Below are 19,011 nucleotides of genomic sequence, written 5' to 3'. Positions count from 1 at the left end.
CGCATCAATTCTTCCACACGTATACTGGCCATTACAAGGACTGAGGACTACTGAATGGAACTCAAAATAATTTTGAAAAGATGGTTTTATAGATCTTTCTGTGTATACGTACCAGCTTGGAGGATGGAATCAAAATCCAAACTTTCGGATACATGCTTCTCTTTTTTCAACTATGTGGATGGTCTTTTTTGTTGGGCGTGATAGTTACTTGGTCAGACGAAGGAATATACGGGCACATTATTACGAGTAAGCCTGCCGAAGTACAAAAGTTGTCCTCTTTCCAGCTTCTCGGAAATTAATCATGCACCGAATGTGATAACCATAACCACCGACCGAACCACACCCGCCAGCAAGGGAAAACCTCTTCAATTTTCCCAATAACTGAAGTTTCGTCTTGAAAGAAATCATTTCAGCACTAAATTCAAGATTTTATCTGTGAATGTTTATCAATGTCAAAGGTGCTTTTTAATTTCTCTTTGTATCAATGAAGTTTCCTTGCACCTTCCAGGGCAGACGAAGTCTAGAAGCACACAGAGGTACAAGAAGAAATTGCAATGAGAAAAGCAATATGGACTCCATATTTGACTATGGAATTAGGAATGGTAGTTTCAATGGACAATAACTTGCCTTGCCTGCCTGGGTTATTGAATAATGATAAAAAGAGGCGTAAGCAAGATATACCGTTAGACTTGTTCTTCAAAGAATCTGTAAAATCTCATGTATTTTACCCCTTTATTAATTGCAAAGGGCAATTAGAAGGAGGAGCAGATGTAAGATTGCGTGAGAAAACAATTATAAACTACTCCAATGATTATGTTTAATGCAACTACAAGACCAAGTAAGCAGAGCTAGCAGAAATGACAATACATTTGATGACAACAACCTGCATAATAGTCAACCAGACATTATTCATATTCAATTCCACTATAGTGATTACTACAATTCTAAGCTTTCAAAGGGAATAAAATATAAGATCAGAAAATGCTAGGAAATTCACTCCCTAATACAAGTCATTAGTTCTGCCAAACATTTTTTTTTAATTTAAGCTGATAAGAATCTATCTTCTGTGTAATTGTTATCTCATTCATTATCATTTAACCTTGCCAGAGAGTTGCTCAAGAAAATCTGAAAAGGTCATTCGACAGTATTGCCGAGATGCGCTTTCCCCTGGCAGCTACTTCTGCAATCCTAGCTGTCGTCTTGGCTCTTGCTCAAGTACAGAGCCGTGGTTTTCAGTTTCCAAACTTCACGATTTCAGATCAGTCTGAACTTATTTTGAGTGACAATTCTTCTATAGCCCTCGGCGCCATCCAAGTCACACCAGATGTTCGTGGAGCTAGCATGGAAAACAGGGCTGGAAGGACCCTGTACCGACGGCCATTCAGGCTGTGGAGCAAGGAGGGGAAGAAAGCAAATTTCAATACGACCTTCGTTCTCAATGTCCAAAACATGACAGCTTCAAGTGGTGAAGGCTTGGCCTTTATATTAACAGCAGATCCTCACGTTCCAGGTGGAAGCGATGGACAATGGCTTGGGATTGTAAATTCCAGGTTAAATGGAACCACTGACGCGAAGACAGTGGCGATAGAATTTGACACTAGAAAAAGCTTCCCAGAAGATCTTGACGATAACCATATTGGATTGGATATAAACAGTGTCTACTCAAAAAGATCGGTTTCGTTAAATGATAGAGGTATTTATATTTCTGCGGCCAAGGATATCAAGGTAGTTGTTCAATATGACAGCAAGAATTTGGTTGTTTTTGTCGGTGACGACATGAAGAATCCAGTTCTCTCTGAGCCTCTCGATCTCTCAGCCTATCTTCCAGAAAAGGTGTATGTGGGATTTTCGGGTTCAACAAGTAATAACACGCAATTAAATTGTGTGAAGTCGTGGCAGTTTAACATTTCTGAGGTAAAAGATTCCAAGTCGCGGACGGTTTGGATTTTGGTTGCTGTAGGATCAGTGCTAATCCTGTTGATTAGTATTGGTATTGGTATAGCCTTTTTCTTGTACAGGAAAAGGGGATATGAAGGAAATAGGGTGGAGAATACTCATCCAAATATTGAAGAGGCAATCCTAGGCTTCTCAACTGCTCCGAAGAAGTTCAAATTCCAAGAACTTAGCAAAGCAACTGGCAAATTCAACCCTAAAAACAAGCTCGGGAAAGGTGGCTTCGGGACAGTCTACAAGGGAATCTTGGGAAAAAAGGAAGTTGCTGTCAAAAGAGTCTCAAAGAAATCAACCCAAGGAAAGCAAGAGTTCATAGCAGAAGTAACTACAATAGGCCACATCCATCACCGAAATCTTGTTAAGCTGATCGGGTGGTGCCACGAAAAGCGCGAGTACCTCTTGGTTTACGAGTACTTGCCTAATGGTAGCCTGGATAAATATATATTTTGGGATGAAAAGTCAGGCACGCAGGAAGAAACACTGAGCTGGGGAAAAAGGTTGAGTGTGATTTCAGGAGTGGCACAGGCATTGGATTATCTGCATAATGGATGTATGAACAGGGTACTTCACCGAGACATAAAGGCCAGTAACGTAATGTTGGATTTAGATTTCACTGCAAAACTCGGAGATTTCGGCTTGGCTCGCACCATTATTCATAATGAACAAACTCACCACTCAACAAAAGAGCTTGCAGGAACACCTGGCTACATGGCTCCGGAGAGTATTCTTACAGGAAGGGCAACGGCCGAAACAGATGTTTATGCTTTTGGTGTTCTTGTTCTGGAAGTTGCATGTGGAAGGAAGCCTGGAGGGCAGGCTGAGCGGGATGACTACATCTGTAACATTGTGAATGGGCTATGGGAACTTTACAGGAGGGGAACAATCCTCGAAGGTGCAGACCCCAGATTGAATGGAATATTCATAGAGGAAGAGATGGAGTGTGTTCTTATTCTGGGGCTGGCCTGCTGCCATCCAAACCCAAAAAATAGGCCCTCCATGAAAACTGTTTTGCAGGTTCTTACAGGGGAAGCGCCACCACCAGAAGTGCCAGCTGAAAGACCTGCTTTTACGTGGCCACCCATGCCTCCATCCTTCAATGAATGGGACAACTCTCTTGTTGGCGGCCAACTCTCTCCGTTTTCAGGACTCTCAGGGAGATGAATCAAACACCAGGGTTTGAAGCAGAATGTCGTAAGTCCATCAGTATGATTTGGTTTTAACCAATTATATAAGTACGTGTATATAGATATATCGTTGCCGTGTTCCAGGAAGTGATTATCGAAAAAGAGTAACACTTCAATAATCTTTTTTATTTATTCGTCAAATCATGTACATATATAGCGCTGGAAAACTAGCTGCAGGTTCATGAAAACTGGAGGAATATGTTCTCTGAATTGAAACCCTTTGGCCAGCTATGATTATCTAGGTGATCGGTGCTATGCTTGTAATTTGTAGATCCTATTTCAAAGAAATTTGCTGTGATTTTTTTAAAAATAGAAATTAAGCTGATTGTCATGTCGAAGGCTGTCCAAGATGTTTAACCATTATCAAGTCCTTGATTTTAAGTAGCAAACCAATATGTAACTTTAGTTAGTTGATTTTCTGAGTAAAATTATTGGATTTTTCAAAATAAAAAAATTCTTGCTTAATTTAATTGGGAGATTATTGACGAGCTAGGACAATGAGTGAAGAGTTCTGACTTGCTGTGTTTAAGAAAGCTAGGAATCATTTCAGACGGTAGAAAGATCAAAGAACCAAACCAACTGAATTAACCAAACAAGACTGAGTCTTTTAGTTGAGTTTTGCTAAAATTTAAGGATTTTTAGTTCAGATTAATTTATTTTTATATCAAGATTTTCAGAAAACTATTCTCATTAATTAGACCCAGCTGGCCTCCTGCTCACCTCTACTGACAGAATGAACAAAGGCTGTGGGAAAAAGAAAGTGTAATTAACAGTCAAAAGATACTGAGATGGTACCCGTTACTACAAGGCGATCAATATCATAGACTCAGCAGCGAAAATGATTAAAGACTAAACAGTAAAGATCATCAGAGATTCTGCGGAAATTCATCGTTATATATGGGGAATAAAGATTCAAAATCCCTCTCTACGGATGATACAATTATCTATCATGGAAAACAATAGTAGGAGAACTAGAAGATGGAATTCTCTGAAATATTTCATTACTAGAATTTTCCTGATGGTTAGTTTGTTCATAAAGGTCCATCTTCATTCTTTTTCCAGATTGCATATCTGTAAGCAGAAGCTTTTCATGCTAGGTTGTTTCTTTGCTAATGAAAGCAGAGAGAAGTTAATTGTGCTGATAATATTGTGGCTTGTGCAATGTCTCGAATCCAGACTGTTAGAACATGTTAAAAAGGAAGGCATTTGTTATCAGCAACATCTAGTGGCATTCTGCAAAATACTAGACCAAGCTCCTCCAGTTTATTTTTCACCCCATTAATTTTTTTTCATCAAGATCATATTTATTGTGATAAAAGGCGAAGTTGATGGGATGTCTTGGTGTTCATGTAAAACTTTGTGCGGTAGCTTAGTGAATGGATGCTGCTGCAGTGCCCCTGGAGCTGGAGGGATCTTACACATTATAAGCATTTTCCCATCACTGCATGCATCCTGTAGCCAGCTACCTTGATGCACCAATCCATGTTAAGCACGTCACTCCTGCCTGCATATGAGAAAGAAGCTTTTTTCCTTGGACCAGTGTCAGTGAACAAGTCAAACTTGCTTCAATCAATACTTTTTTTTTATTATTTATGTAACTATCTAGATTAATTTAGATTAATTTATATACACTTATCTAATTTTATAAATTTTAAAATTAATAATTATGTAATTTTTTGATAGTTTTAAAAAGACTTGAACTAAAAAACAAACTCTAAACCTAATCAATTAAAATATTTTTAGATTTCAATTTATATTTAATAGGAGGCAAGTATTCCTGTAGATTTCAATTTATATTTAATAGGAGGCAAGTATTCCTGTATAAAAGAGAATGATCGACACATAAGTTATAATTCATGTTATTTTATACATAATTATATAAAATTAATTTTAATTATATAGATTTATAGGTAATTTATTAAGAATTCAAAAATTTTAATTTCAAACTAACTCTAAGCAATAATCTAACCATAACTAAACCAATTAAAAATTAACAATAAAACCTATTAATAACCAATTAAAAATTAACAATAAAAGCTATAAAATTAATAGTGATATAGGATTTTTTTTTTTTTTTGAGGCAGTGATGGGTAGCAGTATTGGGGCAGTTTTTGACGAGAAAACCTTAAATTAATTGTGTTATTTTATATAGTTTTTTAAAATTATATTATTCTATAAAAATTTTAATTTATTATGTTAATTTTTTAAAAAAATTAATCTTTACTATTTTTTTCTTCATAAATAGAAATTCATTGAACAAAAAGCAACCACCTTGGAGATAAATCTTGCTTCCAAAGCCTAAAAGTACAAAAATACAAGAAACATGTGTAGATGCTACAGATGTAAAGCTAAACTACATTATGTACCATTGTTTGCATAATTGAAAATTTATAAAAAATAAATTAGTATCAATCAACTAGAATCCTAATTAGTTTTTTTTGCCTATCTGCTTGTACTTGGATGACAATTCTTAATAATGAATTCGCTATGTAACCCTGTGGGTTATAAAATTTTTAAGAACAAATTATCGGGTATATAAGATGTATCAATATATTTTTTTATATAAAAAATTCAAAATATAAATTAAAAATTTTATGTAAATCTAATTAAATACATTATTAATTATTTTTTTAAATAAACAAAAAAATCATTAACATCAAAATAAAATTAAAAAAATTAAAAGATAAATGTAGATCAAGATATTCAATCATATAAATTAAGACTTTAACATGATTGTATTTATTAATTTTTTTATTTAAATCAATAAATTCATGATTGTATTTATTAATTTTTTTTATTTAAATCAATAAATTCGTATCCAATCACTTAAAAAATAAACACAAATAAAACTGATTAAATAAACTCATACCATAAAAAATATTATACATGGCCAAATACATCAACAAAATTATTTTAAAACAAATATTTTTATTTTAAAAAATAAATGTAATTTGTATAAAACAATATATATATATATAGCTGAAAAGAGGCATGGAAAACACATAAATGATAATCATAAAACTTATTGAAAATAACAATAATCATAAAACCACTACTAAAAAACTAATACATAATGATAATATCATATAAAGTTGAATCCCAAACAAATTAAATATTAAAAATTAAAATCAGGAAAGAAAAATCAATTACAGAAAAGGATCTAAAAAAATTAGGATGGAAAAATATATTAATTGGAGGGATAAAATTTTTCAATTGAATGGATAAATTAAATTGAAAAATAACTATAGTAAAAAGAAAAAACAAATCAAAGGAACAATGGTTAAACTAGAAAAAAAATAAAAAAATAAAAAAAATGATTGAATGATAAAATTGAAAGCTAAAAAACTTCAACAACAACGCTAAGAAAAAAAATTTAAAAATAAGTATCAAAATAAAAAATAAAACATATGAGAAACTGCAATTAAATAAAAATGATAATTTAATCTTAACTCATTGGATGTTGACCTGACTCAACCCAAATGGATAGGTATTTTTCAGACCTGATAGATAATAGATAAAATATGGATTTTATCAAACCCGACCTAAAACTCGCTCGAGTCTAATCTAAAATATATATTTATATTATATAAATATATTTGTAAAATATCTAGATTTTTTTAATACAATATAATATATACATTTCTTAATATTAACACATAATACACATGTATGAACAATATTTAGAATTTATCATTTAATATATATATATATACACACACTATTTTATTTTTTATTAATTAATAAATGATAGTAGATAGTGGATTCTTATTGGATACCTAAAATCCAATAGATAGTATGAACATTTAAATTTTTTATTATATAGATAATGGATAGAGTATAGATATCAAAAACAATTGACTAAAAGATATTTATTGTCATTTCTAAAGTATTAAATTAAAAAAAATCTATAAAAAAAATTAGAACTAAATAAGAAATTAAAAGAATGAAAGTTGAAATTAATTAAAAAAAACTATATATAAGATATTATAAGTAAGGAACTAATTAAAAAGAAAAAAGACTTCTATAAAAATAATTATGTACATTACCCATCAAGAAAGAAAGAAAAAAAATAAAATCAAATGATTATAAGTGACAATCCAATTATATTTAGATATTATATGCTAATCCAATCATATTTAGATATTATATGCTATTGTAAATTGAAAAGAACATGATGATACATTAAAAGAAATATAAAAAAATTATTTTTGATTATTAGATAGCGTTTCATATATTGCTTGAATAATATAGATATTATTCATTCATTGACGCGTTTTGAATGTATACCCTCAGCTTTTATTTTTTAAAAAATAATAAACAATATGAAATTATCAAAAAAAAATTATAACAAAAATAATTATACTAAATAACTATATAAAAATACAAAAATACCCCCGACTATGAAAAGTGAATAAATTCTATGATGAACTTTAATTTTTATTATCTATAAAAGTAAATCCGTATTTTTATTGTAAAAAAAAAATCCCCAAGCAATTTTTTAATGGCAAAGAAGCCAGTAAATATTTTGAAGGCAGCTCTGAAAACCAACCCCGAATGACCACAGATCAAGGACAATTTTGCCAGCACATTATTACTGTCCACAGTAAAAGCAGAGATCCAGACAGTAAAACATCTACACGCTATAATGTTCTGTTAATAATCCCTTGCATTTTCAACTTCTTTTTATTTTTTTGACCAAATGGACAATTATACCCCTGTTTTTAATGTTACCCTATACCCTTCGAGATGAGAGGCCAGGATGTGACATTGCTCGAAATCAACGGCCTATAAGCCCCATTCAGCCCTTTGCATAAATTGACTACCTGTCTTTCTCGGGCGCTCTAGGGTTTCTTTCTAGCCTAGGTTTGGCGTCTTCCCGCAAAAGAAAGAAAGAGGCGGTTTCAAAGATAAAATAAAATTTTCCAATGGTGAGTGAGTTGATGTGAAATGGTTTGGTTATCTGTTATGATCTGTTTCGCTCTTTAACTGATCTGTTTGTTAATGAAAGGTTCTTCAAAACGATATCGATTTGCTCAACCCACCAGCAGAGCTTGAGAAAAGGAAGCATAAGCTCAAGCGTCTTGTTCAGTCCCCAAACTCTTTTTTTATGGTAATTACAAATACCATACGTTTTCCCGCCCTTCTTTCTATTATTTTCCCTTCTGATTATGTTTTTATCATATTTTCTTGTAAAAACTTGCAGGATGTTAAGTGCCAGGGCTGCTTCAACATGTAAGTCATGCCATGACCTTTGTATATTTTTCTTGATGAATTTAAGCATTCCTTCTTAGCTGTTTGGTTTGGAAAGGGATCGTGGATGGTTTTATTTATTTAGTTAAATGAATATGTTGTGTGCAGAACCACTGTTTTCAGTCACTCACAAACTGTTGTGGTTTGTGGGAACTGCCAGACAGTGTTGTGTCAGCCAACAGGGGGTCGTGCCAAGCTTACAGAGGGTTGCTCCTTCAGGAAGAAGAGCGAGTGAAGATTTCGATAATTTACTCTCTTTATATCTTTTTTCCCTGTTTGGTAAATTGTTCTAGAGTTCTTTTTTAGGCATGACGGTGATGAATTGAACAAACTTCTTTTGATAAATTTGATTTTTAATTGTCTTAGGCTCTCTATGACTATATATATTATATAAGATTTTGGATTTTATTCAGTGAGAAAGGTTTTGAATATCAACCCAGGTCTATTGTAATGTAGTTACTGCCTTTGATTATGTTGTAGTTGATTATAGTTCATGCCTCATTTGTGGGTTTGGGGAGATTCAAGTTCCTACCTGCATCATGCATTTCAAGCTTTTATCTGCTAGTTTGTCAAAATTAGTTGATGGTACAGAAGTGAATGTTAATGCATAGCTACCCCGTATTATGCTATTATTATTAGTTGAGCACTTAGTTTTTTGGGCATTCTGTGTTGACGAGGGCAATGTAATCCTTGGCGTTCTTGCACACCAGTTCCATAATCTTGGAGTTTTAGTATTGAGTTTTACTAACGTTGATAGTCAAAGCACCTAGACACATCTACTATGTCCTGTACTCTGTTTTAGCTGTTAGAAAGTGTCTGGACTTTCTCCAGTTTGCACGCCACTGGATGACATCTTTTGCGTTGAATGGGTTTTCATTTTGGATGATCATGTGTTTCCTTACTTTAATGGAGCTTGTGACTTAAGATTAGTAGGTGATTGTGTGGTGATGATACATGTGTGTGTTTTACTTTGATATAGAGCTTTATTGACTTAAGGATTGCTAGGTGGTTTTGTGGTGCTATGCTGTGTAACTTAGGTAATGTTAGGCAATCTTAATGCTTCTTGTGTGGAACGAAGATAAAGCAAAACCCCATGTTCCTTTTTGTTTTTAGGTAGTTCATGTTGATAGCCATGAAAACGAAAGCTGATTACTGGCATGTTCAAGCTATCCAGGTTGATTCACCACTACAGGGTCCTTGAGTTTTTTTTTCTAATTTTTTAAATTGATGTTTTTTTTCAATTTCCATCAAAATATTTCTTTTAAATAATTTATAAAGATAAAATTACTTTTCAATTTTATAATCATTTTCAATTTATAAAAATAAAATAAGGTTGGAAGTGTTCGAGGATGAGAGAACCATTTTCAAACATGAGAACTCAAGAGGAAGCCTCGCTAACAAGTATTTATTCAATGCAAATGAGTGAAGTAAATTTCTGTACATTGTGGATGGGAAGCAGAGTGAAGCTAACAATGAAACACAAGTTGTACGATGAAATGGCTCAAAGAAATGGCTGCCTCTTCCACACACTCGGTCGTTACAGAATACATCTGCTCAATGCTCTTCGATGGCTTCAATGCATCAGAATGCTGGTCCCATCACCATCCTCAGCTTCCGCCATGGATTTGAAAAATCATAGAATGTCAATCCCAGCTATTAAACACCTCATGTGAAACGGAAAACAGATCCCCATTTCTCATGACTGCAAATGATTAACGAGAGTATAGCCATGGGTATCAGAAGGGCTCGTGCCTGGCCTGCAGATAAGTATCAGAAAAGACTTCAACAAACATGAGCAAGCTTTGCATAGCAAGCAAGTATTCTACAAAGAAAGAACAATCTCTATTGATAGATGATAATAAAAAAAAATAATAAATTTTTTTTTTCAAGATGAGTGAAAAACAAGGAATAATCAAAAAAATTAATATAAAAATAAAATTTTAAAGAATAAAATTTAAAACAAAATATACAACGATTGAAGAACAAGTTAAATAGTTTTCCACCCAAAATAAAATATATTTTTGAATTTTTTGTAATTTAATTTCAGAAAATAGTTTTTCACCCAAAATAAAAGAAAAACACTTATAAAAATCAAACTATTAACTTTTATAATGGTAAATAAATATTAACTTTTATAATGGTAAATAAATACAAGAAAGTTTAGGAGAAGTCACTTTCCATGAAACAATCGGGCTAGAATATTAACAACACTGACAATAAAGAATGATGTAAAAAATAATTGAAGGGTCAAGACATAGTAAATTCCACCCCGTGAAAGCCAAAACCAACTAATGGAACAAAATCCTACAGCGCCAAGCAAACACCGCCTTCAAAATTGAGGGAATAGTAAAGGTGTAGGGAGTGGATCAATGTGAATTACAGCGATCTGAAAAGAAAAGGACTCACTTTTGGTGCTAATTTTGCGACAAAGAAGTTGGTCATGTTAAATTCAGCCTCATTCCCAAGCTAAAGATCAGCAGCCAAATTTTATCATGACAGCAGAAAGAAAGAAAGGTGTTCTGTTATTCAATTATTTCTTTTCTTTCGTAAACATTGGTAACGGTGGAAGCACCGGCAGTCACCTCAAACTGCCCGCAAGCACCTGCCTGCCTCCAATACCACAACCACCACCATCATAACAATTCAAAATAGACACCTCCGAAACTGAAATGAACACTACTTTTACCAAATGGTCATTTCCTTTCGCAAAATCATTTACAACAGAGCAAAATGGCAAAAAATAAGTCGAATAGCCAATGCATTTTATTGAGACAATAGGCAATCCAAAGCTGTCCGGTTTTGAGATTAGAAGTGGATTATCCATTCTCACAGGAGTTCATTTGGGCTTCTAATACAAAAAATGCATTGCAAAGTACCTTTTGTTAATTGTGCCGTAGTGAAATTTTCGACTTCCAGCTTTAACATCTTCAATGTACTGCAACAACAGGAGATTATATATGTGAGTAACAATAGCAAGTAAATGAAGAAACTGTGTATTGCTAAAACAGGCTCTTACCAACTTTAAAGTAACAGCCATTGATGAAAATGCCAAAGAATCAAAAGGTATATCATCTAGTGAAAAAAGTTGGCACTCCAATGACTCTGGACCAGGTGAAAAGTGGGGCTTCCTCAGCTTTGCTAAGAAAATTATGTAAGTCTGCTCCAAATAACAACAACAAACTTCGAAACCTTAAGCAAGTTCATAGAAAAATCAATATGAGAAATGAGAGGCATCTCTCCCCTTACTTGGCCAATAAGAGGGATGTCCAAATGAGCAAAGGGTGACACGACTTCCACTTCTGCGTGTGCTTCCTCCCAGGTTTCCCTGATTGCCCCTTCTGCAGCAGACTCACCAATTTCCAAGTAACCAGCAGGAAGGGTCCTACATCAGCAAAATACAATTATCTGGGTTATCCATCATGGATAATGAAGATAAGAAAAACTAAAAATGCCAAGAAGGACCAAGTACCATATGGAGTAAATGCATTTTTTTTTCTTTTTAACTACTATTTGAGGGTTTATATTAGAGAAAGCATGCAGTGGTTCCATTCTGTACCAAAATTCCAATTTCAGACGCATACCAGAGGCCAAATGATGGTTGGATGTTTCGCTTGCAGAGTAAGACCTTGTTATCATGCTCAATGAGGCATCCCACCACCTATTCAAACCAGTTTACAAAAGATAACAATATTTCCATTGCCTTCATTGAAAATGCAGTATCAAACAAACTGGAGAGAAAACCAAGAATAGAATGATATAAACACATTGCAAGGTTTTTGGCTTCATGCCTACAACGTTTTCCTTGTTTTCAGTACTCGTTAAAACAACCAGTAGAATTAAAATAATTCACACACAATTCCACAATTAGATGACTCAGAGTCCAACAGCTTATGCTCCCTAAAAACCTTTTTTGCATACAATCTCTATTTCACAACAAGTCCTCCCATGATTTGTATTTTAATAGTTGCCGAAAGAATAAATGAAGCTAGATAGTTCATGCACTTCACATTAAATGGTGATACCTGACCAGCTGTGGTGAGAACCAGGATGCTAAAATCAATTTTAGAAGAAACATACATGACACCTGTAATCAGACAAGACTGCAGAAACATACATGACATATTTGATTGTAATAATGAATGACCATACCATTTTAGGGTTTTGATAGGTAATTTTCCCACAAACTGTGCAAATAGCTCTCATCTTTTCCTCCCCATCAGGTATATCATGTTTTGTCTGGCCACCACACCACTGACAGAAATTGATCTTGCGTACACTTCCCTGAAAAGCAGATTATCATCAGCAAAGAACAACGTTGGAGGCATTGGAAAAGAAAAACAATGAGCCCCGTACAGGATTATGTGAATGCAAGTGTCTCGAATGAGACAAAAAGGGATGAAAAGTTAAAAACCACTGGCATCAACAATCAATGATATCCTGAAACAATTAATCTAATTCACACCGTCTCTTTCTAAACCTAGCTGTGGATACAAGCACTGACAAAACTTGAATAAGAAAAAAAAATATCAGTGATGTTCAAAAAAGAATACCATGTGATATGAGATTAGTTATAAGGTTCGTCTTATTTGTTTCATTCAAGTATCTTCGACCTAGCTTGTGTGTCAACCAAGATCAAGTAGCTTCCAAGTCGATCAAATAAGCAACTCAACATTTACAATAAATGAAAACAAGTAAAACATGATCAAATTCCCCAACAATGGAGGCATAAAACTAAGATAAAACTTCAATTAAAGCATGAAGGTGACCAAAAAAAATGGACTGAATAAATAAAGAGAAATTTCGACCACACAATCAAGAAAATGACAATCATAAACCCAACAGCCCAATATTCATAACTAATTATCTAATTTATCTACAAATTCAATAAGAGTATCAGGATTTCAACAATATAGAACAAAAACTGAAATAAAAGAAACTCACAGATGACTGAACAGCAACTGATGAAGAAGAAGAAGTGTCATCCATCTTAGACTCAGACCGAGTTGAGTGAGCACGAACAGGTTCCAAAGATAGAGTCTTTCGAGTCAGAAACAGAAGAGGCTTTGTGGGTCTGGTTCTTGGAGAATAATAGGATAACAGGCTGGAAGAAATTGAGACAAAAGCACTAGTTGTGGTGGCATGTGGTGGTTTCAATCTATAAAAAGATGCCACAAACCCTGTTGTTGTTCTTGTGGTTGTTGTTGTTGATGAACCAAGATTCTGTATTGCTTTTAGCATTGAAAAAGTCACCAATTTCTTGTATTTGTGACAAAGAATCTTGATGTTCGGTGAGAATTGTTTAGCAAGTATGAATGATTCTGTTTGGTGGTGGTAATGCGAATCAGAACTCAGAACCCGCGGTAACTCAGTTGCTTTTGGTGTATTTCCAGATAAGAGAACTTCATTTTGGTGCTGCAAAATTTGATTTACATTTGTTTTGTTGAGTGATATTCTCTTATGTCAGCAAGCCACGTGTTAATGTGTTTTTTTAACCTATAGTTGCTTGCATGGAATAAGTTTCTCCATAGTTTTAAAACTTAATCCGGTTCAGCGTGTCAATCTAAGACCTAACAGACCCAAAACTAAAATTAAAATGGGTTAAAAAAAAACTAAGAATTTGGCCTGATAGACCAAGATCTGGCTAACCTGGATAAACCCACACGAGACTTGATTTATATAAATAAAACATCACCATTTCAGCTTTTTATTGCCAATTTATTAAACCATTTGCAACATAAAAATAATATCACATGAAACCTAATCTTTTCGGTCTTCACAACCTATCTATTTGCCTTTGTTTCCTCCTAAAATCTTAAAATCCTCTCAACATGCAATGAAAAAAAAGATGCTAATTAACCATCTAGGTGGTGGCTAAGTGGTAAGAACTTGGGATCAAGGAATTTGCTCCCTCTATAGTCTCAGGTTCAAGTCCTTGGTTGCTCATATGATGGCCACTGGAGGCTTACAAGGTCGTTAACTTCAGGGCTCGTGGGATTAGTCGTGGTGCATGCAAGTTGGCCCGGACATCCACGTTAATCTAAAAAAAAAAAAAAAAGATGCTAACAAGATATGCCAGAGTTAGAGGGTGCTAGGTCAACATATCATGAGTTTTGGATAATACACAAAACCATTTGTTGTTACATGTTTCTCTTCAGTTTTTTGTTCTTCATTGCGATTCTTCCAAGTAAAATAGTATGATGATTATTAAATCATCAATGGATCTCCGTTGTGGCTTTTTAGCTTTTTTGGTTTCTGGTTTTTTTGGTAATTAAGTTGTTGTCATTTTATTACATGGGTAATTCATGTTTCATGAATTAATTCTCCATCTGCATTTGTCTAGTTTTGGGCAAACTAGTTTTAGAATATTTTCTGATCTGCCATGCTTGTTTCAAGAAGCCATCAAAATTGCTTACTTCAATTGCTGGTTTTTGTTTATGCTGCACAAAGGTGCGAAAATAGTAACACAAGTCCTCTTTAATGAAACAATCTAAACACGAAACAAGGGGATCTAAATTATTTTATTATAAGGAACTTATCATAATTTTATTTTCATCTTTAGATATAAAAGCTTGCATTATATAGTGCCATCAATTTTCATTTTTTTTTTTAACTATCCATTTATGGCTTATTGGTTTACTTCTAGAAAAAAGATCCATTAGTTTTCATGTATGATTATTTATAATAGATTTAATTTCTCTATCAACTGCCTTCCTCCAATAAAAAGGTTTAGACAAGACATTATTTTGGAGTAGGTTCGAGATTTATTTTCTAACAAGTATATTAAAAAATTAGAACCAAATATTTTAGTTGTTTTTTCCCTTTTGCTCCTTCTAATATCAACCTCATCATTTTTTATCAATGATAATTACTTGAGCTATAACCTCAATCGTTCTTTTAAGTGAATGATTTTCTCATGCTTCTTTCCACTAGTTTTCATATATAATTATTCATAATAGATTTAATTTCACTATTAATTGTCTTTTTTCAATAGAAAACTTCTAGATAGGACATTATCTTGGAGTAGATTCAAACTTTATTTTCTAACAAATATGTTCAAAAATCAAAACCAAATATTTTGGTTGTTTTTCCTCTTTTGCTCCTTCTAATATCAACCTCATCATTTTTTTATTGGTGATAATTACTTGAGCTATAACCTTTAAGTGAATGATTTTCTCATGCTTTCTTTTATAGAAATATATCTTAAAAAAATATAGCATTTTTTAATTATATAATAATATTAGGATGAATATCATCAATACTTGATTTTTTTACAAGAAGTCATTATGCACTATTATTGTATTCATATCTAATAAATGCATAATCCACAGTTTTAGATTCTATCATTACTTATTTAGGATCAAGTATTGCTACCTTCATAAGACAATCTCATATTTTGAGGTATTTATATAAATGTCTTCTACCTATCTACAATTTATATAACGTTTTTTCTAACTTTTATGGAGTATTATGTTAAGTATGTAATTGACAATTAGAATTGCATCCCTTTACAAGTTCTAATATAGCTCTAAACTAAACATGTTATTCGTTATTTTTTTAATACTCAGTTCTTATATTCTACAATATCATTTTATTGTGATGAATAAAGAGAAGTAATTTGGTTAATAATACCATTTTGAAAACATAATTCAACAAATGGTATTTTGTATTCTCCATATCTATCACTTTCTATTACATTTATTTTCTTTTTAAATGGATTTTGAACTTCATTATTGTAATGTTTAAACATTCCAAGAACTTCATCATTACTTCTAAATAGATAAGTGTAACAATACATTATGAAATCATCTATAAAAATAATATAGTATTTTTTCCACCTTAAGTTTGTATAAACTTTGAATCATTAATATCTTAGTGAATTAAGTTTAGAGGTTCAATATTTTTTTTAATTATTTGAAAATAAAGTTTTGTGAATTTTAATTTTATATAAATTTCACACTTATGATTTTTTTTTTAAATCATACTTGGTAATAATTCATAGTTTATTAATATTTTCATAAAATTATAATTCACATAACCTTACTTCATGCCACACTTCACAAGACCCAAGCAAATAAAAAAAACACAATCTAATTATTGTTCTCATCATTGATTATTTGGTTGTATTAAACATTACATTCATTTTAAAGAACTTATCACAGAGATACCTCGTTTCTACAAATGCACTGCTCTTAGATAGTATAAATTTACCACTTTAAAGAAAATCATCTTAAAACTATTTTTTTCTCAACAGTAAGTTAAACACTAAGTTCTTTCTAATATTAATGCTCTTAGATTGTGTACATTATTGAGGATTGTTTATTCGGATTAACTTTGGAAACAACAAATATGTTCATTTTAAAATTTCATTAACGAGGTAATCAACCTTATTAATATTGGCTTTAACAATCATTTTTTTTATTGGGTTAATTTGCTGAGACATATTTTATTCTCTATGATTTGTTCAATCATCATCATTTCACTTACGAACCATACTATATACGAAAATAATATCATATAAGTAATAATTTTATCAAAGAAGTTCTTATAAAAGACTAGAGGTGGGGTCATAAATGATCATGTTCAAAACTCAGTCTTTTTATATAAAACTTTTTAGATTATATTTGTTTATCACACTAATTTTTTTTATATATGAATAGTAACATATACATGAATAATTTTGTATACTTGAACAAATTTGACCAGATAACTTTAGTGTCATTTTTAAATTTAAAAATTTATTGATTATGAACTTTTTTATAATGACACTTTCAACCTTGAATTTTTTTGTTTAAAATTTTAAAATGTCTTCGCATTCTTAATTGAAATACACACATCATATTTTGTATTTATTATTCTATTCAAAATATATTTTATATGCACAAAACCACTATGATTCTATATGTCCAAATCTATCATAATAATGAAATCAAATTTATTATTTGACAACTTTAATATTTTTTTCCCGACAAGAACTTAATCAAGTTTAAGTTGAGCACATAAATCAACATTTATATTATCACCATTTAAAGTTCAATCTATTAAAATTTTCAGGTTTCTTATTATGCACCATAAAAAATTATAGTGGAATCCTTACTATTAAAACAGTATTTGTCAAAGTGATATTAGTTGGGAAAACCAATTCTCGAGTTAAAAATATAATATTAATTATAAAAGAAATAGCCACTAATATTTATAAGTAAATAGTTCAGCTCCACAATAAATAAGTAGCGTAAAAGATAGAACTTGTAATATAGTAACTTGATAAATAAAAAGATTTAAATTATACAAGATAAAATCAACACATTAAAAGCTTAAGTATCATTATAAGATATTTAAGCATGCCAAGCAAAAAGTATGATCGTACAAGCAAAGATAACATAAATTATTGAAAATATAAATAATTTTTTTAAAAATAATAACTTGGTTGTTGAGAAATATAAATCAATAAAATATATGACATGCATCAAAACATCCAAATTGCATAAATTTTAGAAGACAAACTATAATTTTAAAACAAAGATTTATAGAAACCTTTAAAAAATTTTAAAAAAATCATAATAAAACAAAAGATTATAGATTATACATATAGAATTAAAATTAAATCTATAAGTGAGATTATAGAAAATTAAAAAAAAAGAATTATAACTTAAAATTTAAAGATGCTAAAAAGCTCTTTCACAACCAATCTATATTATTATTATTATTACTACTATCATTTTTTTTTCATAAGTTAAACTAAACATAGTCTAATATAAAGAATAAAACATTAAGATTGTTTTCAAAATATATTATATTATATTACATTAAGGATATTTAGTTTATCATAACAAGAGCATGTAAAATATAAAAAATTGTTTAAGATAATCTTCTAATGCATACAATTTTGAATTTATAAACATTCAAAAAAAAATCAAGACAAACATATTCTTAACATAAATATAATAAAAAGAATAATAACATGCTAAGCATGTATACAAACTTAGAATATATATATATATATATATATATATATATATATATGTATGTATGTATGTATGTATGTATGTATGTGTTAAAGTTTTAGTATGTATACCAATAATAAAAATAATAATGTTTAAATTAAAATAAAGAATAATACTTGTTGAAACACTTTTAAGAAATAAAATTTTTTGTTGTTGTCAAGAATGAATTATTTGTCCGTAAAACTTTATTACTCTTCACTTGTGCAACTAGAATACTTGCAACATAGTTTTTAAATTTTGCTTAAGTCACAGGTTTTGACCGGATCATTCTGGTTTGACTTCCAATTTTTTTTTAAAATAAAATAATGTCATTTTTGTTTTAAAAAATATTTAATAAGTTACGACCACGTTTTTTATTAGGTCTTGTAGGTTTAGCCCAGGTTTTTAACTGAGTCACCCCAGGTTTTTGCCTTCCTCAATTTTTTTCTTAAACCCAGTCTAGTTCTTATCTCGGGTCAACCCGCTGGGTTGGATTTTAAAACTATAGTTTGCAATATGTCTTTCAAGATTTCAACACTACCATCTTAGTTTAGATATATTTTGAAAGAAGGTCTTTGAACCAAAATAAAAATATTCAAATATCTCTCGATAAAGTAAAGTATGAATTTAAGCTTTGGATTTGA

General features: G+C 31.4%; 3 protein-coding genes across 3 annotated transcripts; 2 read left to right on the top strand and 1 right to left on the bottom strand.

Annotated features, from left to right (window-relative positions):
- Positions 1-1,028: 1,028 nt before the first annotated feature.
- LOC105111230 (probable L-type lectin-domain containing receptor kinase S.5) lies at positions 1,029-3,447 on the top strand. Its single transcript, XM_011006541.1, has one exon. It carries the CDS (start codon positions 1,156-1,158, stop codon positions 3,112-3,114), a length of 1,959 nt encoding a protein of 652 aa, XP_011004843.1. The 5' UTR covers positions 1,029-1,155; the 3' UTR covers positions 3,115-3,447.
- Positions 3,448-7,950: 4,503 nt separating this feature from the next.
- On the top strand, positions 7,951-8,842 carry LOC105111229 (40S ribosomal protein S27-2). The gene is made up of 4 exons (XM_011006540.1): positions 7,951-8,065; positions 8,146-8,247; positions 8,341-8,369; positions 8,496-8,842. Exons 1-4 carry the CDS (start codon positions 8,063-8,065, stop codon positions 8,620-8,622), a joined length of 261 nt encoding a protein of 86 aa, XP_011004842.1. The 5' UTR covers positions 7,951-8,062; the 3' UTR covers positions 8,623-8,842.
- A 906-nt stretch (positions 8,843-9,748) lies between these two features.
- On the bottom strand, positions 9,749-13,828 carry LOC105111228 (nudix hydrolase 23, chloroplastic-like). Its single transcript, XM_011006539.1, has 7 exons — positions 13,329-13,828; positions 12,537-12,668; positions 11,969-12,045; positions 11,634-11,769; positions 11,404-11,544; positions 11,264-11,322; positions 9,749-10,144 (listed from the first exon to the last, which is right to left on the bottom strand). The coding sequence occupies exons 1-7, from the start codon at positions 13,623-13,625 to the stop codon at positions 10,084-10,086; spliced, it is 903 nt and encodes a 300-aa protein (XP_011004841.1). The 5' UTR covers positions 13,626-13,828; the 3' UTR covers positions 9,749-10,083.
- Between the last annotated feature and the right edge of the window lie 5,183 nt (positions 13,829-19,011).

This window comes from Populus euphratica, unplaced genomic scaffold (assembly GCF_000495115.2).
Source record: "Populus euphratica unplaced genomic scaffold, PopEup_1.0 scaffold285.1, whole genome shotgun sequence".
Lineage (NCBI taxonomy): Eukaryota > Viridiplantae > Streptophyta > Magnoliopsida > Malpighiales > Salicaceae > Populus > Populus euphratica.
This window is presented reverse-complemented; position numbering and strand designations above follow the sequence as displayed.

Coding starts and splice junctions, on each gene's coding strand:
- LOC105111228 (XM_011006539.1), bottom strand. CDS start 13,625: ATGCTAAAAGCAATACAGAATCTTGGTTCATCAACAACAACAACCACA. Junction 12,046..12,536: donor CCTATCAAAACCCTAAAATG/GTATGGTCATTC, acceptor TGGTTTGAATAG/GTGGTGGGATGCCTCATTGA. Junction 11,545..11,633: donor ACATCCCTCTTATTGGCCAA/GTAAGGGGAGAG, acceptor TATTTGGAGCAG/ACTTACATAATTTTCTTAGC.
- LOC105111229 (XM_011006540.1), top strand. Junction 8,248..8,340: donor CCCCAAACTCTTTTTTTATG/GTAATTACAAAT, acceptor AAAAACTTGCAG/GATGTTAAGTGCCAGGGCTG. Junction 8,370..8,495: donor TGCCAGGGCTGCTTCAACAT/GTAAGTCATGCC, acceptor TGTTGTGTGCAG/AACCACTGTTTTCAGTCACT.
- LOC105111230 (XM_011006541.1), top strand. CDS start 1,156: ATGCGCTTTCCCCTGGCAGCTACTTCTGCAATCCTAGCTGTCGTCTTG.